Source organism: Mastigoproctus giganteus, chromosome 6 (genome assembly GCF_048544385.1).
Source record: "Mastigoproctus giganteus isolate SK-2022 chromosome 6, ASM4854438v1, whole genome shotgun sequence".
Lineage (NCBI taxonomy): Eukaryota > Metazoa > Arthropoda > Arachnida > Uropygi > Thelyphonidae > Mastigoproctus > Mastigoproctus giganteus.
This window is the reverse complement of record NC_143580.1, coordinates 225,844,279-225,865,991: the sequence shown is the minus strand read 5'-3', so window position 1 is coordinate 225,865,991 and position 21,713 is coordinate 225,844,279. Positions and strand designations below refer to the sequence as shown.

The following is a 21,713-nucleotide window of genomic DNA, read 5'->3' as shown; positions in this document are numbered from 1 at the left end:
GTCCTAAAATGCTTTAAGTTTAATGTTTTGGAAAATTTGAAGGCTATTTCCTCTGTAGCAAGAGACTAGAAAAATTCTTGCATTTTTTAACTGCAATCATTGTTCAATTTTGGCTGTAATTGCCATTCTGGTTGATAAATTTACTCTTCTGAATTAAAATCATGGCATTCTGTTCACAAATTGTTGTGGTCATTGCCAATCATAGCATATTCATAATTAATTAGTGGATCCAACTATCAGAACCAATGAAAACGTGAGTTTGTGAAACTGTGAAAGTGTGAGTTTGCATTTGCCATCTAATTTTCACAAATAATTTTTAAAATTTTTTCAATTTTTTTTAATATTTCAAATTGTGAGGACTGAACTAGATGATTCTTAACCAGATGATGCAGTCTTACTGTACTTAAAAGTGACATATAAGTACCAGTATTTGTTAATATCATTAAATATATCTTATTTTCTATTCCAAGTCCAGTGATTTTTAAGTTTCAAAATTATTCCAATACTTAGAACTTCCAGTTGGCGTTGTTTTTTTTTTTTTTTTTTTTTTCTTCAAAAATAAATTCTGAAACATTAGTTGGCAGTGTGAGTTATAAAATACATATTTTGAAACACTTTTAGTGCAGACAGTTTGAAAATGAAATATTTCAAACATGAAATATTTCTGATAGTTTAGTTTTTTTTTTCCTTCTTGACAATCATGATAGCAGCATTTTATTCTATTATTATTATTTATTTATTTTTCAGTAATGCATGCTTATTACAAACTACCAAGAAGGTTGTAACACTGCTGTGTGTGAATATTTATAAACAATTTATTTATTTTTTCTTATTGTTAATATTATGATTAATTCAGAAGTGTTAACAATGTGTTTTACTTATTTTGAAATTCTCTGATTTTACAGCAACCCAAGTGAGATAAATCACATTTATCTTTAAGCTCTTCGTAATTTTTTATAGTTAATGTCCTGCTAATTTGTGCTAAAAATAAAAATTAAGTCAAAATAAAAACAAAATCTAGTAATAATTATAGTACAGGAGAATCTTGGGATTTGCAGCTTTGCTGTTCATTGATTTGCTTAGTTGCAGTTCATAGCTGATCATATTTTGCACATTATGGGTCAAGTGTTTGATTATTCACTGAATCTAATCTTTTATGGCAATTGTCACGTCTATTGCTTGATAAACTAAACTTTCAGTCAATCAGCCTGCATGATTTTACTTGCTATTACAATATCTGATGGTAATTCAACTCTGCAGGTGTGAAAGTGCCCTATTAATGAACCTGTGATGAATGTGTAAAATTACTGAAATAATGTTATCTGCTGTAATAATTATTTAAAATTTTTCTTTTAAGATCAAACTTATCATTTCGTATCGCCTTTCCTGTCAGTAGAAAACACTGATTTACATTAGCATTAGTAGAGGCATATGGTGTTCCAAGTACCTGTCCAGCTCAGCCTTAAATTTATTTAGGCTATCAACTTCCACAACAAAGGATGGAAGTCTGTTCCACCAACCAACCACCCACTGGCTAAAGGCAAACTCCTGTATATCTATCCGACATCTTTCTTTCCTCAATTTGAATTTATGCCCTCTCAAATGATTATTCTGAGCAAGAGGAAAAATTCCATCAGCATTGAGCATGCTCAAACCATTCAAGGCGTTATACACCTCAATCAGATCACCTCGCAGGTGCCTAGTCTCCAGACACTGTAATTTGCAAAATTTAAGCCTTTCTTCGTAAGAGCAATCTTTTGTTCCATTCACTAATCTTGTTGCCCTTCTCTATACTCGTTCCAACAGCTCTACATCCTTCTTAAAATGAGGCCTCCAGACCTGTATACAGTACTCAAGGTGTGGACTGACCATTGCCTTATATAAGGGGATAATCACCGCCTTATCCCTGCTAGAAAAATTCCTGTATATCAATGACAAGACACTATGAGCTACTCTTGCAGAGTCGACCGGGCTAGCCAGGTGGGTAAAGTGCCTGCCTGGCAACCCAAAGGTCGCAGGTTCAAATCCCGCCTCGGGCTTGGATCAAAGTACTGCAAAAACCTTGGAAGGGGCATTATGGCCACAGAAGCCGATGCGCCAACAACTACCAAAAAAAAAAAAAGCAGACCGTCTTCACTGCTCAGAAAACTTCATATCTGCCTGCACAATTACCCCCAGATCCTTTTGGTTCTCTACCACTGTCAGTGTAGTACCACATAGTTGATACGTCACTCTGGGGTTGCTGCTTCCCATATGTAGTACTTTACATTTGTCAATGTTAAACTTCATTTGCCACCTCTCAGCCCTGTTGCAGCAGCAGCATAGCGTCAGTAGTGTCCTTAACAACCCTGCCAACCTTTGTATTGTCTGCAAACTTGGACATTAAGCTTGATATACCATCATCAATATAATTTATAAATACAGAAAACAATAATGGACCTAACAATGAAGCCTGATGGACTCCACTAATAACATTAGTCCACGATGAGCAGTGTCCATTGATTACCACTCTGTCTTCTTCCCCTCAACCATCCCTTTATCCATAGCAGCAATTTGCCTCCAATGCCACACTGCTCCAATTTGTGCAGCAGTCTGCCATGTGCAACAGTATCAAAAGCTTTTCTAAGATCCAAATATATAATATCAAAGTTATTCCCTGCATCCAGTTCCTTTGTGACCACATCATAGTATCCAATCAAATTGGTCAGGCAAGACTTTCCCTTAACAAAACCGTGCTGTGTCCGAGCTATAACTGAAGTCTTGTCTAGATGATTCTGCAGTGCTTCTTTAACCAGTGCCTCCATTAATTTTCCTGGAACAGAAGTTAAGCTCACAGGTCTATAATTACTTATGTCAGCCTTTGATCCTCCTTTGTGAATTGAGGTCACATTTGCACATCTCCAGTCCATGGGTACCTCCCCTGGGTTCAAAGAAGCTCTCATAATTATGGCTAAGGGTTTGCTTACTTCCTTTGCTGTCTCCTTTTATAACTGGATAGATCCCGTCCACCCTGGGTGCCTTTTTTATGTTTATCTTCAACAATTTATCCTCCACTTTCCTCTCAGTTATTACAAAATCATCCAGATCACTGCCAGAGTTTAACTCGCCTCTGGCATCCCCCTCCCTGAATAACTCCTCATGGGTGAATGTAGATGCAAAATACTCTTTTAGTTTGTTAGTCACCTGAGCAGGATCATCAGTAGTTGAACCATCAATATCCAGTGGACCAATCTGATTCATCCCTTCTGGCAAACCATGATACAAACATCTGGCAAACCATGATACCAGGAGACACTTCTGCATACTTTCAGAAAAGACTTTTAGCTTTTTTTGACATATTTAATTTTTATTCTTATGTATGGGCTATCACGTTAGATTATCGATTAAAATTTTGAATACTGTGTCTAGCTTTTCTTCTGCTGAGCAAGTTCAGTGTCTAAATTGCATTGCCAGTAGTTTTCAGGTGTATTAAGTTAATTTGTACCACAAATTCTATAGTCAAAATAACCTCAAGATTTGTATTTGGTGGACACCTGAAAGAATTGGCCAGCAGTCACTGTACTGTGTATAAAATAAATTTCATACAACAAAGGTCAAAAATTTTATATTCTAGCCAGTTGTTCTAGTCAGTAAGGGACAGATTGAAATCTCCCATAACAAAATGGTCACATACTCACCCATTCCATCTGTTTATAAGATGCTCTCATTATACGCTTCCCCATGTGTAGTATGCCCTCATTTTTATTTTGCTCTCTGCTATTTTGCACCACACACGCTATGGTGGCATGTGATATTTCCAAACATGACAATTCACACCAGCCCTTCTAAATACATTATATGTGTCAGAGCTAGGCTCATTATCCTATTCCTGGGTGACACCAAGTTACTCTTAACCTGTGCATTATGGCCTCAGTTGCCAATGTGCTATTAAACACCAAACCAACACTTAACCCTATTATGTACAACTAAGTGTTCAATGTGTTGTCCTACTAGGAATTCACATTCACTCATTTTATTAACAACACTCCTGACATTTCTGTTGATGCAATTCAAACTGAGTATTCTTGTACTGTTTGCTACACTGACATATCCCTTAGTTATTTAAGTTTTTTGCCCTATCACAAGTTTCTTTTTTGTTTAAATTAATTAATTAATAAATTAATTTTTCATTGTTGTTCTTGTCACATATTTCCAATATCAAAAGATTCTTTGACTTTTGTGGCCTCACCAAGAACCATTGATGTGTGCAGTACTTCTTTGATATATATCACTGCAAAAAAATGTATCTGTGTTATTCCTGTCCCACATCTTGACCGAAACAAGCAGCAGTTTTTTTTAACCCTCAGTGACATCAGCAAAGACCCTTCCACCACTTTTCTTCAAGTGTAATTTTGTCTCTACAAAATAAATTCCTTCTCTCAGATATGACAGACAAGCTGTACTTGCTACCTGGGAGTCTAAAACGCTGACGGACCTGATATTCGGGTGACACTCAAGTCAAGTGGACCCAATTTAGGCAAAGTCCGGATGGTCTGTGACAGCCTAATCCTCTGCTTGCACCTTCACGATAGCGGAACTGTTAGTAATCCTGGGTATAACCTCCATGCACAAGTACATGGTGGGTGACCGTCCAGGTGTGAACCAACGTAAGCAGGGGTCGAGGTGTGGTGCCCACACCACACGGAGGAATGCCGCCTCTCTCTCTCTGTGTTACTAGGCAGTACTAGATGGTAGATGACTCTCATCAACCGGTGCAATACTACCACTTTGCTTATTGGAGGCTTGAAGTGGTGGAATCCATGTTTAGTCTCCAGAGCTAAGTTCCGGTCAACCCTTCCCCATCTCTTCCATCATGCAGTATGATTCATGACTTTGAGGTTAAGATGAACATCGTGGCGAGATCCAATATTCATTACATTCGAGGGTACAGCTCTAAAATGGTGTTCGCAGGCGGGCCGCTAGTTAGAACACCGGACCGAACCTATTGGTAACTCTCTAGGAGGCTTCTGGATCAGCTAGTGTATAATCTTGCTACCTCTACTCTGCCAGATAGTGACTGGAGGGAGTCCAAGTAGTGTGTATATGAGGGGCATTGTCGAGGCCACATTATGTCAAGGATCTGGGTATATTCTTACCGACGCCTCCGTAGCCAGGTGGGAAGGAGCAGCAGTGCGTAGCACATGCTTCTTGATTAGACCGGAGTTCGAGCCCGTCACCACCAAATACGGAAGATGCGGAAAGGTCAGGGAATGACCACCGCATATTCCTGGAGCAATATGGCCTTAGTTGCTAATGCTCCTAAAAAAAACCAAAACAACAACAACAAACAACAACAATATTCTTACCATATCCAAAAATTTCATTGCTTCATACAGCATGTCCCACCCACTTTTCTTACTATTGAATACACCATGAATTTTCAAACTAATAGAGTAAGCTTATCTGTGAAAAGATCTAAACCTCCCAAACACTACCTAATTCATTTCCCAAATATACGTGGTCTCAATTCTAATCTCAATGATGTCCATTTCCACTTGCAGTCTGCCAAGCCCCACGTACTTTTCTGACAGAATCTCAGTTATCGGTTGATTCAACTACTGCTCATCTCAGTTGCCCAAATTATTCACTGTCTGATTCCTTTCGCCTCAAAGGTGGTACGTGTGCATAAGTTCCGTTCTGATATTCCCTGTCAAAAACTGGGTAATTTGGAATCTCCTCTTTTCGATTTTCTCTGCCTTAAAATCTTTCTACCTCATTCTGTCAAATCCATGTTTTCTCTACCGTTCTCCGAACTCCATTAATCACTTGGAACTCTTTGACTTCCTCTCTTTGCAACTTGACTTTCTCCAGTCCAACTTACCTAACAGTGAGGTAATTTTCCTTGGTGATTTTACTGTTCACAACTCCAGCTGGCTTCTGTTCTCTAGTCACACCGACCCAGCTGGTCGAGAAGTTGAGGCTTTTGCAATTACTAATGACCTTGCACAGATTGTTCATTTACATACAAGAATACTGGACAATCCTAACCATTCAGCCAATACGCTCGATCTTTTTCTCGCAAACAACCCTTCTAAGTACACGGTCGAAGTGAGAGGCCCTTTAGGCACCTCAGATCACAACTTGGTGATTGTCTCTTCTACAATGGAGCCTATATATCATGGCTATTCCCAACCTCATATTGTTTGGCATTACAAGAATGTAGAATGGGATGACCTGCAAGATTTCTTTTCCTTGGTCAGATTACTGTTTCAAAACTTCTGATGTCAATGTTTGCTCAGATCGTGTCAGTGAAATTATTCTTGCAGGAATGGAATCATTTATCTCACACTCCACTTTAAAATCTCATCCTTTATCTAAACCTTGGTTTTCCAATAAATGTGCTAAGGCTGTTCAAGAGAAGAACGCTGCATATTGTAATTGGCTTGTTTCCAATTCTTCAGTTTCATTTTCTGCCTACACCAAAGCTCGCAACAATTGTAAAGCAGTTATTAATCAGTCCAATCTAGAGTTTGAACAGACTAAGAGTAGAAAACTTGCTTCTTGCCCTAATGGTAGCCTAGCATTCTGGTCTCTTTCCAAAGCTTTTGGCCGCAACTTTTGCCCTTCTCTACTCCCACCTCTCTCCAAACCAGATGGTTCTGTTGTCACTTCAGCCAAGGATAAAGCTGACCTGATAGCATCCCATTTTTCTTCCAACTCATATATTAATGATCTTGGTAAAACACCTCCCACCATTCCCAACACGCTCCATTCAATGCCTCCTGTGGTCCTCCGTCAAAAGGATGTCAGAAGGATTTTTACAAATCTTGATGCTAAGAAAGCTCTGTCCTGATGGTATTTCTCCACTTGTTCTCAAAACCTGTGCTCCTGAAATTACTCCTGTTCTTTGCTGCCTTTTTTCACTTTCTTATTCCAAAGGTGTTTTTCCTTCTGCTTGGAAATTTGCTCATATCTAGCCAATTCCTATAAACGGTGACAAATTCCTCCCATCCAATTATCGTCCCATTGCAATTACTTTTACTCTTTTTAAAGTAATGGAGAAATCAATTAACCGCCAACTCTTAAACTACCTAGAAACCTTCCGTCTGATCAACTATCGCCAGTATGGATTCCGTCAGTGTCGATCCACTGGTGATATTCTGGCTTATGTTATCCATTTATGGACTAATTCAATGGAAGAGTTTGGTGAAACATGAGTAGTTGCTCTAGACATCTCAAAGGCTTTTGATTGTGTTTGGCATAAAGGTCTTCTAAACAAGCTTCCATCTTATGGTTTGCCAACTGTTTTTTGTAATTGGTTATCCAGTTTTCTCTCTGATCGCTCACTGAGAGTGATGGTAGATGGCTCTCTGTCTTCTGTCTCCACTAATGCCGGTGTCCTCCAAGGTTCAGTTCTTTTCCTCTTTTATATTATTGACCTTCTTCCATTGACTGGAAATCCTATCCATAGTTTTGCCGATGATAGCATATTGCATTCCACTTTCCATTTTGAGAAACCTTGACCTGTTCAATCAGCTTCAACTTCTCGAAAATCTGCTACCAATTCCTTAAATGCTGATCTTCAGGCAATTCTCCAGTGGGACAAAGACAACTTAGTTGATTTCAATCCTTCTAAAACTCAGCCTTGTTTTATATCTTGCAAAAAGGTTTCTTCTGCTCCTATGCTTATCTTTGGTGACATTCTGATTTCTAGGCAAAATGATATATCTCTTTTGGGGATTACCCTGACTTCTAATCTCTCTTGGCACAAGCACATTACAAATATTGCTTTCTCTGCATCTAAAAAACTTGGTTTTCTCTTTTGCTCTCGGCATTACTTTTCTTCCAAACAGCTGCTCACTCAGTATAAATCGTAAATCCACCCTACCATGGAATATTGTTTCCACATCTGGTGTGGCGCCCCCAAAACCTCTCTAAGGCTTCTTGATTCCATTCATAAGAGGGCAGTTAGGTTAATTTATGATTCATCTCTAACAGAGTCTCTCGCTGTCTCATAGACGTACTGTTTCTGCTGCATGCCTCTTCTACAGATATTTCCATGGGCACTGTTCTTCTGAATTGGTTTCTATAATTCCTGCTCTCTCTTTCAAAACAGTCCAAACACATGCTGCCACCAGCCAACATCCATTTACTGTTCAACTTCAAACTCACAGAACCAACTTTTTATCTTCCTCGTTTATCCATTCAACTGCCGTTTTCTGGAATAACCTTCCTTCATGCATATTTCCTGAAAATTACAGTCTACAGAAGTGCAAGTCCAATGTCAACAAATATCTTCTTTCATCTTCCCAACCTCCAACCCAAGCACAGTAGTAAGTACTATAGGTTCTAATACCTCTCATGTTTGGGGTGTACATAAAAAAAAAAAAAAAAAATATAGCATATTCTGTTTTAATATTAGTATTAATTTAAAACACTTATTTAAACTTGTATTTAAACATTTTGTAATAATTTTCCAGAAGTTTCAAAAGCAAATTGTGAAAATTCATCTGTAATAAATAAGCCAAATCAAAAATCATCACAGCCACAAGAAGAAATGCAGGTGAAATCTTTGATAACTGAAAATCACAGTGAAGCCACAGTGCCAGTGGAATTACCTAATGATAGCACAAAAGAGAAATCAAATTCAGCAGCTTTAGCTACAGCATTTACCATCGCTTTTGATAATAATGTACCTCGAAAAAAATTGGGTATTAAGGACAGCATAAGTAAATTTGCTCCTCGCAAAACGGAAAATGAACGTGTGGTACAACGCCCCAAAAAAAATGAAAATGTTACCAAGAAGGTAAGTTTTTAAATTTATTATTTAAATTTTAAAAGTTGTGTGCTAAAGAACAAATGTTCTGTACCTTTATAGAGATTATTGTGATTGTCATAATAAAAATCATAACTAAATAAAAGAAAAACTCAGTTTCTTATTAGTCTATTACAATCTCAATGCAAACTCAATGAATTGCTCCATATATAGTATCCAAATTCCTGCACCAGTTTGCACTTTTTTGTTGATAATGTTAACCACAGATTTTGTCTTACCTCAGTAAGGGTAGCAGGTAATACATTATTATTGTAGTTAGGAATATAGGTATTGTATTCCATATCCTGACAATAAGAAAGGCTAAAAGGTTAAGTCAGAGGCCATGGTTTGAAAATATTACACTCCTTCACTAAAGACTTTAAACATATATTTAATTAATTAGCATTTGATTAAATGAGTGAGCAAACAATGAGGTACAGTAGTTTCCATTTTCATTGATTTTTGATATGTTGCTAATTTTATGTACAATTAAGTTGTGAAAAGTTATAACGATAAAGGATTCATATTTTTACCTCTTTATTTGTTAATATCATTTCCATTAAAATTATTTAGAAACTAAACAAGTACAGGTCAATGCTGAAAAAAAAGTTATGAGTTAGAGGTAAATTTGAAAGTGTCTGCAATCCTGCCCAGACACAATAGGAGGGAGTATATGATGAGAGCCTTGTCAATCAATTTGGCCCTGGAGAGGTTGTGCAGGGCTCATGGGGTAGAATTTTTCTCAGCATGGTCTGTGCTTGTTAACAGGAAAGATTGCTTCTACAGGGATGGGATACACTTAAATAGAAAGGGTGCAAGAATATTTGCTAATGCTGTCGCGGCAATGTTAGGCAGGTTGGAAAACTGCTAGCTTGGTGGGATTCACAGACTAATAGGTTAATAGTATCTGCAGGCAGAGGTGGAAATGATTCTTGCACTGTTTCTATTGGAATGAGCAGCAGGCCCAGAAAACCAGTTGCTCGGTGATCATGAAACAAGTAAATACAAGGGCTGTGTTAGAGTAACTAAGAGTAAGAACAGGTGCATGTACACCAATGCTAGGAGTATAGTACACAAATCTGATGAATTTGAAGTGCTAGTTAAGACATCCAAGGAAGATATTGTTGGGATATCAGAGACTTGGTGCCACTCAGATATAAGGGATGCAAAATTGGAATTTGGGGAGTACAATGTGTACAGAAAGTATAGACAGGATAGGAAGGGAGATGGGGTTATGCTATTAGTTAAGAAACACAAAATCTAAGGAAGTGCATCCAGTTGACATAGATGTACAGTGCAATGTTGAGTCAGTTTTGTGTGACATAAGCACTGGGAAAGCAAAAATGAGGGTAGGAGTTTGTTATAGGCCTAATGAATCTGATGAGTACAATGAACAATTATACAGAGAAATAGTGGGCCAGTAAATCAGAGTGCCTTGTAATGGGAGATTTTAACTTCCCAGATATAGACAGGAACTTGTCGATTGGTCACTCGCACGCTAGCAAGGCTCTTGTGGATTTATTGGATGACTGTTTTGTACTGCAGCATGTTAGAGAGGCAACAAGAGGGAGCAACACTCTTCATCTGATTTATCAGCAGTGATTATTCATGCATTAAGAATTTACAGATAAAGGAACCACTAGGTAGCAGTGATCACAGTGTAGTGATGTGGGATTTACTTAAAGATGTAACTACCATCAGGGGTAAAGGGAAGGGTTTTTGCTTTTGTAAAGGTGGCTAAAGTGGTCTCAGAGATTTTTTAGGTTCTATACAGTGGGACCAACAGATGATGTTACCAACAGCAAATTCTAAATAGGAAGTATTCAAGGAAGTAATTTTGGTAGCTACTAAACTTTTTGTTCCAACTAAGAAATACTGCTGTAGGTTCAGGTCCAAATGGATTGATCGACATATTATCTTTCAATAATTGATTTTGTTATACTACCAGACCCATTTAAATTAAATTACAATATTCCAATAAAATTGCTATACAGTTGCTAAATTATTATGATTACTGTATTTGAATAATGATATGGTGATGATGATAATAATAATTTTTGGTTGATTAATTGCTTATTTAATTACAAGTTTTAGTTTAAATTTTAAATTAATTTAATTTTGAATGTGACTTCCTGGAGTTACTTTTTCCATTAGGAAAAAGTACTCCAGATGTTTGGAACCTTCTTTTTGCTGAGAACTTCTTCAGAATATCTGCATGGAATATGTTGTAATAAGCGTTGTGGAAGTTAATTCCTTGCTTCTTGTTAATTGTGGACCTTCTGAAACATTTTATGAAGTAGGCTTCTTTGAAGATTCTTCTGGAGTACAATGAATTTATTGTCAGTACTATGGTGTTGGAGAAGTCCTATGTGCCTCTGCAGGAAAAGGCACATGCAGCTGTCTCAGAATTTTTGATTTTGCTATGTTGAGTGTCTTATGTTCTTGTATCCTTTTATTGAGTCTTCTATATGTTTCTCTTATGTAGGTTGAGTTGCATGAGCATTAGATAAGCTACAATAGAGCCTCTAGGGTTAAATGGTTGATGTTGGTTCCTGTGTAGTTTTTGTTTCAGATGTTGGGGTTTCATCTCTTGATCACTGCATCATAGTAAACTATCAGATTGGTTAGACAAGACTGCCCCTTGACAAAACCATGCTGTGATTGCAGTATTTCCAGTGATTCCGTTATTTTCCCTGGAGTAATTACAAACCTGTTATGGAGATAACAGGTTTGTAATTACTCATGTTGCCTTTTAATTCCCCTTTAAGAATTGGGGATATATTCACATTTCTGCAGTCCATAGGAACCCCACCTGATTCTAAGGATGCTCTCATAATTATGGCTAAGAGTTTATTTCCTTTGCTGACTCCCTTAAAATAATTGGATAGATTCCATCCACCACAGGTGCCTTTATGTCCATCCTCAACAATTTCTCCTCCACTCTCCTTTCAGTTATTGCAAAGTCATTTAGCTCCACTTTAGAGTTTGATAAACTTTTGGCATGTCCTACCCTAAAGAATTCCTCTTGTGAATGTAGATGCAAAATACCTATTCAATTTATCTGCAACATGAGCAGTAGTGTCATCAACAGTTAACCAATAAACATCTTGGCCCAATGTGATTCAACCCCTTCCTACTACTGTTAATATAAGCATAGGTCTCTGCATTCTTTGCCAGAGACTTCTCATAATCTGCCTTAGCTTGCCTATTCTCCTTTGATCTGATTACAGACAAATTTATATGTACCATAGACCTCTGCTTCACCTGACAATTTATATGCATCCCATGCACTTTTCTTCTCTGATACATGTCTCAATAGTTCATCTGACATCCATTTAGGTCTAAGCCTTTAACAGTAGGCGCCTCTGTAGCCAGGTGGGTAGGAACAGCAGTGCGTAGCACACGCTTCTTGATTAGACTGGGGTTCGAGCCTGTGCCCGGAAAGGTCAGGGAATGACCACCGCATATCCCCGGAGCAATATGGCCTTAGTTGCTAAAGCTCCTAAAAACCAAATAACAAACAAACAAAATAACAACAAGCCTTTAACAGTATTTCTTTGTTGGTATGAAAAGTCTAGTAGCTTCTTTGATTACCTCCCTGAATACTTCGCATTTAGAATTTGCTGTTGTTAACACCACCATTGATCCCACTGCACACAATTTAAAAACTGTCTGAGACCTCTGTAGTCACCCTTGAAAAAGCCTTTCCCTTTATCCTTGACAGTAGTTATGTCTTTAATTAAATTCCATATTAGTATACTGTGATTGCTGCCATCCAGTGAGCCTTTTACCTGCAGATTCTTAATGCACTTGATAACTAGATCAAGAGTATTTCTTCCTTTTGCTGCCTCTCTAACGTACTGCTGTAGAAAACAGTCATTCGAAAAATCTACAAAAGTCTTGCTGGTATTGAGAATGGCCAACCCACAAATTCCAGTCAACATCTAGAAAGTTAAAATCCCAAATTATGAGACATTCTGATTTACTGGTCCACTCTATTTCCATGTATAGCTGTTCAGTATACTCATCACAGTCATTAGACCTATAACACTCCTACTCTCAATTTTGTTTTCCCAGTGCTTAATATCACACCAATCTGACTCAACATTGCACTCATCACCCAAGTCAACTGGATGCACTGCCTTAGATTTAATATTCCTTTTAATTAAGAGCATAACCCCTCCACCTATCCTGTCCTTCCTGTATACATTGTACTCCACATATTCAAATTCAGCATCACTTATGTGTGAATAACACCACGTCTCTGCTATTCCTACAATGTCTGCATTTCATGACTTAATTGGTACTTCAAACTCATCAAATTTATTTACAATGCTCATAGCATTAGTGTACAAGCAAGTATACATGTCTTACTCTTAGTTACTGGGAGTCATAGTGAAACAAATAAATACATGAGCTGTGTTAGGGTAACTAAGAGTAGAAACAAGTGCATATATACTTCCATGTACACCAATTTATAGTTAATAAATTTGATGAGCTTGAAGTGCTAGACAAGACATCAAAGGCAGATATTGTTGGATTATCAGAGACGTGGTGTCACATAGACATAAGTAGCGCAGAATTCGAATTTGGGGAGTACAATGTTTACAGAAAGGATAGACAGGAAGGGAGGAGAGGTTATGCTGTTAGTGAATAAACACATAAAATCTAAAGAAGTGCATCCAATTGATGTTGGTGGACAATGCAGGGTTGATTCCGTTTAGCATTTCATAAGCACTGGGAAAGGGAAAATAAGAGTAGGTGTGTGTTATAGGCCTAATGAATCTGATGAGTATAATGAGCAGTTGTGCAGAGAAATAAGTGGGCTAGTAAATCAGAATGTCTTATAATGGGGAATTTTGATTTTCCAGATATCGACTGGAACTTGTGGATTCGTCACTCACATACTAGCAAGACATTTGTGGATTTATTGGATGACTGTTTTCTACAGCAACATGTTTGAGAGGCAAGCAGAGGGAGTAATAATCTTGATCTGATTATCAGCAGTGATTATTCATGCATTAAGAATTTGCAGATAAAGGAACCACTGGGTGACAGTGATCAGAATGTACTGATGTGGGATTTACTTAATGATGTAACTACCATCAAGGCTAAAGGGAAGGGCTTTTTCTTTCGTAAAGGTGACTACAGGGGTCTCAGACAGTTTTTAAATTCTGTACAATGGGATCAACTGACGATGTTACCAGTGTTGAATTCTAAATGGGAGGCTACTAGGCTTTTCATTCCAACTAAGAAATACTGTTCAAGGTCTAATACTGTTCTTAGGCCTAAATGGATGTCAGATGAAGTAATGAGGCTCATGGCAGAGAAGAAAAATGCATATAAAGTATCAGGTGCACAGAAGCCTATGGCAGATATAAACTAGTCTGTAATCAAGTCACAAAGGAGGTTAGGCAGGCGAAGGCAGATTACGAGAAAACCTTAACAACGTATGCAAAGAAAACAGCAAAGAGTTCTTTACTTATGTAAACTCTAGAAGGAAAGGGATGAATCAGATTGGACCACTTAACATACATGGGTTTGCTATTGATGATCATGCTCAGGTGCCTGATAAACTGAATGAGTATTTTGCATCTACATTCACACATGAGGAGTTATTCAATGAGGGGAGCGCCAGAAGTTTATCAAACTCTAACAGCAAGCTAAATGATTTTGTAATAACAGAGAGCAAAGTGGAGGAGAAATTGTTGAAGTTAAATATAAAAAAGGCACTGGGGTGGACAGGATCTACCCAGTTACATTAAAGAAGGCAGCAAAGGAAGTAAGCATAATTACGGTTTGTTTGTTTGTTATCAGGAGCATTAGCAACTAAGGCCATATTGCTCCGGGGATAGATGTGCGATTCCCTGACCTTTCCGCATCCTCCGTATTTGGTGGTCACGGGCTCAAACCCCGGTCTAATCAAGAAGCGTGTGCTAAGCACCGCTGCTCCTGCCCACCCGGCTACGGAGGTGCCTGGAAGTAAGCAAACCCTTAGCCATAATTATGAGAGCTTCCATGGACTCAGGGGAGGTCCCCATGGACTGCAAATGTGCAAATGTATCACAAATTCACAAAGGGGGTTCAAAGGGTGACATGAGTAATTACAGACCTGCTAGTTTAACTTCTATTCTGGGAAAATTATGGAGTCACTGGTTAAAGAAGCATTGCAGGATCATCTAGACAAGACTGCAGTAATAGTTAAGACACAGCATGAGTTTGTTAAAGGGACGTCTTGTCTGACCAATTTGATTGAATACTATGATATGGTCACAAAGGAACTGAATGCCAAAAATAATTTTGATATCATATACTTGGAATTCAGGAAAGCTTTTGATACCGTTGCACATGGAAGATGCTATACAAATTGGAGAGGTTATGGCATTAAAGGTAAGTTGCTACAATGGATAAAGGGATGGTTGAGTGGGAGACGACCGAGAGTCGTAATCAACAGACACTGCTCTTTGTGGACAAATGTTATTAATGAAGTTCCCCAGGGTTCGGTGTTTGGCCCATTGTTGTTTTGTATATTTATCAATGATATTGATGAAGGTATATCAGGTTTAATGTCCAAGTTTGCAGATGATACAAAGGTTGGCAGGGTTGTTAACGACAGTAAAGACAGTATGCTACTCCAAAGTGGCAACTGGAGTTTATCAATGACAATTGCAAAGTACTGCATATCACTGAGCAGTGCAGAAGGGCTGCCAGGGCAGGTCATGGAGTCTTGTCAATAATATATAGGAATTTTGCTAGCAGGGACAGGGAGGTAATTATCCCATTATACGAGGCAATGGTCAGGTCACACCTAGAGTACTGTGTACAGGTCTGGAGGCGTCATTTTAGGAAAAAAAGGATGTAGACTTGCTAGAACAAGTACAAAGAAGGGCAACAAGATTGGTGAGGGGATCAAAGGGATGCTCTTACGAAGAAAGGCTTTAAAAAGTGTATAAGGCCTTGAATGCATTGAGCAAGCTGAATGCTGATGTGATTCTTCCTCTTGCTCAGATTAAAAACCTGAGGGGGCACAGATTTCACAACAAAAGATGGAACAGACTTTTGTTGTGGAAGTTGATAGCCTAAATAAATTTAAAGTTGAGCTGGACAGGCTTTTTTTGACTGATGCTGCATAAGGTTGCTTTCTTGCATCGTATGTCTCTGATAATGCTACCCTAACACAGCCCATGTATTCATTTGTTCCATGATTTGTGTCAGATATTAGCTAATATAGGCTATGGCAGTCAACGGCCATAACAGGTACCCATGTACATTGTAAAGCACAAGAAACATGCCTTGCATGGACATGTCAGCACTGACACCGGAATGCTGATGTAAAAATGCCTTATGGTATGATTAATCTCATTTCCAACTCTCTCATGCTGATGGGCATATCTGCATTTGGAGAAAGAAACATGAGGCCTTAGCATGTGGATGCACTGTTGGTGTTTGGCAGGCTAGAAGCAGTGGTGTTATGGTTTTGAGACTTTTAGTGGAACGTCTAGTCGTCTGACTATCATTGATCAATGGCTCAGTGGGAATGCTTACTTTTCAGTTGTTGCCAACTATGTATGCCCTTTCGTGATGACAGTGTACCCAGACAACTCTGGCATCTATCATCAAGACAAGAAAATGAGTCATGCCACAAGGCCCAGCAGGAAATTGCCAACTGGTTTCAGAAACATAAAAATGAATTTCCCGTCCTCCCAAGGCTGCCCAACTCGCACTGATCTGAACCCAATTGAGTATGTTTTGGGCCTACTGAAAAGGACGTTTAGTGCTACAGCCATCAGGCGCCTCCGTAGCCAGGTGGACAGGAGCAGCAGTGCGTAGCACATGCTTCTTGATTAGACCGGGGTTCGAGCCCGTGAGCCACCAAATACAGAGGATGTGGAAAGGTCAGGGAATGACCACCGCATATCCCGGAGCAATATGGCCTTAGTTGCTAATTCTCCTAAAATCAAAACAACGGCTACAGCCATCCATCTGAAAATGTGTGGGCATTACTGGACACATTGTGAAATGCATGGGTAGCTCTACCACAGGACACGCTGCAACACCTTGCAGAGTCCATGCCAAGATGTATGCAGGCTGTATTATGGGCAAAAGGTGGCCCCATAAAATATTAAGTAGGTATTACTAATGCATAGTCAACTTAATGTATATATATGTTTAAAAATGTTCATTATTTTGTGTTTAAGAAATATCTTTGTTTTTCCATAATATCTTAATTTCTTGAAATCATTTTTCTCAGTCTCCAGCACCTGAACCACCCAAACCTGAACCACCCAAACCTGAACCACCGAAACCTGAACTACCCAAACCTGAACCAGCCAAAAAAGCACCTGAGGAAAGTAAGTGTTTCCTGTTGTAATAAGAAGTTATTTAAAATTTCCATATTGAATTTATTGGACTCTTAATTCATTTTCTGTACGTTATAGAAAACTAAAATCATTGTTCCATTTGAATGTCAAGATTTTTTTTTTTTTTTTTAATAATTTTCCGTTTAGTACTTTGCTTGTATCAGGATTATAATGTTTTCCTCCACTTTCCCTTTGCTCCTCCACTAACATAAAAAAATAGCACTAAAGAATCTACTCACTCTATAGAATATGGGTCACAGTAGATCTGTAATACCTTTAGCAAAGGACTAGTAAGCTAGGTATGGTTAGTTTTCCAAGACTCCTGCAATGATTATTGTAGTTGTAATTTATCTGAACCCACAAATAAAATCCATCATACATCTAGTGTTCATAAGTGGCTGTATCCATCCATACCATTAATGATCCTGCAGTTAACTATCTTAAAAAATATATATATAAAAAAAAAAAATGCACATTTGAAAAAAGGCCAAAACAACAAAGATGTCTTTGTAGAATGCTTGATTATTATTGTTATTTTTTGTTTTTTATCCATTTGACAGTCATGATCTCATACTACTCTGAATTATGAAACTGTTATAAATCCAGGAAAGCAGCACTAATGCAACCCCTAGAAAGTATTGGTTATCGGTATCTTCACCAAGTTCATTGTGAACCATGTATAGACCAAGCTCTTTTTATCACAAAGTGGTTTTACTAGGCAAAAGGCAGTCTACAGTCAAAAGGCACACTACAAGTGCCAATAATTTTAATTATCAAGATTCACCATACCAGAAATAGCTACAGTATAGTACATTGTATAAGTGCAGTATAATGCATTTCATAAGTGCCAGTACTCATGCAGTTTACACTTGGACTTTGTCATCTTGACTGTACAGAAGGTGCTTTGTTACTACCCAGTGGAAATTTCTCTACTGGTTCCAATATATCTAGGCTACTGGTATGCAAACTGTGGTCCACACACCCCTGGGCATCCACAGAAGTTCATGAAGTGGACTTGCTGCTCATTTTGTGTGCCATAAATGAGTTTCATGGCTAAAAAGATAAAAGATTACTCATCCGACTAATTCTGAAAGTGAAGTTGTTAGAGACCCCCCCCCCCATTGCATTTCTGGAAAACAAGATACGAGGGTTGATCATTTAACTTTCCCTGGAAAGATTGTGCAAGGCTCAAGGGGTAGAATTTTTTTCAGCCTGGTCTGTACTTGTTAACAGGAGAGGCTGCTTCCACAGGGATGGGATTCACTTAAATAGAAAGGGTGCAAGAATATTTGCTAATGCTATCGAGGCAGTGTTAGGTGGGTCAGAAAACTGCTAGCGTGGAAGGATACAAGGACTAATAGATTAACAGTAGCCACTGGCAGAGGTGAAAGCAATTCTCCCACTACTTCTATTGGAATGAGAAGCAGCCTGGAAAACAAAGATGCAGGGTATTTCAGAGACTTCTGGGAGTCATTGCAGTACAAGTAAACACATGGGTTATGTTAGGATAGCTAAGAATAGGAACAAGTGCATGTGTACTTGCGTATACACCAATGCTAGGAGTTTCGTAAATTAATTTGATGAATTTCAGGTATTGCTCAAAACATCAAAGGCAGATATTGTTGGGATAATTGCAATTTGGGGATTACAATGTGTACAGAAAGTATAGACAGGAAGGTAGGAGAGGTTATGCTGTTAGTGAATAAACACAAATAAGCACTTCTTTATATTACATAAAATCTAAAGAAGTGCATCCAAAAGATGTTGGTGGACAATGCAGAGTTGATTCCGTTTGGTGTTTCATAAGCACTGGGAAAGGGAAAATGAGAGTAGGTGTGTGTTATAGACCTAATGAATCTGATGAATATAATGAGCAGTTGTGCAGAGAAATAGAGTGGGCTTATAAATCAGAATGTCTTATAATGGGGAATTTTAACTTTCCAGATATCGACTGGAACTTGTGGATTGGTCACTCACACACTAGCAAGGCTTTTGTGGATTTATTGGATGATTGTTTTCTACATCAGAATATTCGAGAGGCAACTAGAGGGAGTAATACTCTTGATCTGATTATCAGTAGTGGTTCTTCATGCATTAAGAATCTGTAGACAAAGGAACCACTAGGTGGCAGTGATCACAGTGTGCTGAAGTGGGATTTACTCAAAGAGATAACTACCATCAGGGGTAAAGGGAAGGGTTTTTGCTTTCGTAAAGGCGACTACGGTGGGACCAACTGATGATGTTACCAACAGCAAATTCAAAATGGGAAGCATTCAAAGAATTAATTTTGGAAGCTACTAGGCTTTACATACCAACTAAGGCCGACCGGGCTAGCCGGGTGCGTAAAGTGCCTGCCTGGCAACCCAAAGGTCGCGGGTTCGATTCCCGCCTCGGGCTTGGATCAAAGTACTGCAAAAACCTTGGGAGGTGCATTATGGCCACAGAAGCATATGCGCCAATAAGTACCAAAAAAAAAAAAAAAAAAAAAAACATACCAACTAAGAAATATTGTTCAAGGTTTAGGCCTAAATGGATGTCAGATGAACTAATGAACTAATGAGACATATGGCAGAGAAGAAAAATGCATGGGATACATATAAATTAATGGGGGACATGGAAGCTTATGATAGATATAAGCTGGTCTGTAATCAAGTCACAAAGGAGATTAGGCAGGCAAAGTCAGATTATGGGAAATCCTTGGCAAAGGATGCAAAGAAAAACAACAAGAGTTCTTTACCTATGTAAACTCTAGAAGGAAAGGGATGAATCAGATAGGTCCACTGGATATTGATGGTTCAACTGTTGATGATCCTGCTCAGGTGGCTAACAAACTGAGTATTTTGCATCTACATTCACCCATGGAGAGTTATTCAGGGAGGGGAATGCCAGAGGTGGGTTAAACACTGGCAGTGAGCTAGATGATTTTGTAATAACTGAGAGGCAAGTGGAGGAGAAATTGTTGACGATAAACATAAAAAAGGAACCTGGGGTGGATGGGATCTATCCAGTTATATTAAAGGAGGCATCAAAGGAAGTAAGCAAACCCTTAGCTATAATTATGAGAGCTTCTTTGGACTCAAGGGAGGTACCCATGGACTGGAGATGTGCAAATGTGACCCCAATTCACAAAGGAGGATCAAAGAATGACACAAGTAATTATAGACCTGTTAATTTAACTTCTGTTCCAGGAAAATTAATGGAGGCACTGGTTAAAGAAGCACTGCAGGATCATCTAGACAAGACTTCAGTTATAGCTCGGACACAGCATGGTTTTGTTAAGGAAAGGTCTTGCCTGGCCAATTTGATTGGATATTATGATGTGGTCACAAAGGAACTGGATGCAGTGAATAACTTTGATATCATATATTTGGATTTTAGAAAGGCTTTTGATACTGTTGCACATGGAAGACTGCTGAACAAATTGGAGCAGTGTGGCATTGGAAGCAAATTGCTGCTATGGATAAAGGGATGGTTGAGGGGGAGAAGACAGAGAGTGGTAATCAATGGACATTGCTCATCGTGGACTAATGTTATTAGTGGAGTCCCTCAGAATTCAGTGTTGGGTCCATTGTTGTTTTCTGTATTTATAAATGATATTGATGATGGTATATCAAGCTTAATGTTCAAGTTTGCAGATGATACGAAGGTTGGCAGTGTTGTTAAGGATACTAATGATAGTATGCTGCTGCAACAGGATATAGAAAAGTTGAACAGATGGGCTGAGAGGTGGCAAATGAAGTTTAACATTGACAAATTTAAAAGTACTACATATTGGAAGCAGTTTACCCAGATTGACGTATCAACTCTGTGGTACTACACTGACAGTGGTAGAGAACGAAAAGGTCCTCGGGATAATTGTGCAGGCAGATATGAAGTTTTCTGAGCAGTACAGACGGTCTGCAAGAGTAGCTCATAGTGTCTTGTCATTGATACACAGGAATTTTTCTAGCAGGGATAAGGAGGTGATTATCCCCTTGTATAAGGCAGTGGTCAGGCCACCCCTTGAGTACTGTCTACAGGTCTGGAGGTCTCATTACTCTCTCTGTCTACAGGTCTGGAGGTCTCATGATTACTCTCTCTATATTTAATAACTCTGATGTGATGTGAAACTATCATGGTGATTTTTGAAATCTAAGCATAAAAATTGGTTAAAAACAGCATTTAGGTTCTTGCAGGTAAACATCTTGTTGGCTTGTGTAATTTTATCATAATTTATGTTTTGTAAAACATGATTTCATTGATATGTTGATTAGTCGTTCTTGTCCAGTTGTTGATCTAAGGTGATTTTTAATCAATTTAAATTTATACTGATGGACCTTTCACAAGAAGCTACTATTACAAGCAGGGTAAGAAAAATTCATAATGTTACTTCTATGTTTGGATAAGATTCTGTTAGACAATACTCGTGAATGAATTGGAAAATTTGAAAAAGGGGTTTCAGATTTTAAATCCTGCAATAGTGATAAAACATGATTTTTGAAGCTTTCAATTTCTATAGAAATATCTGACGCATTTAAATCTTTGTTGTATTTTAATGTAACGTCAGAAGCAGCCTTCTG

At 38.4% G+C, this 21,713-nt stretch overlaps 1 protein-coding gene across 1 annotated transcript in view; it reads left to right on the top strand.

The window, feature by feature from the left end:
- LOC150085042 (uncharacterized) overlaps window positions 1-21,713 on the top strand; it is a 186,146-nt gene that overhangs the window by 118,925 nt on the left and 45,508 nt on the right. Inside the window, exons 7-8 of the mRNA XM_090376441.1 lie at window positions 8,460-8,785; window positions 17,046-17,145. Coding sequence (XP_090232567.1) covers window positions 8,460-8,785; window positions 17,046-17,145 — 426 coding nt within the window. The remainder of the gene's footprint in view (window positions 1-8,459; window positions 8,786-17,045; window positions 17,146-21,713) is intronic.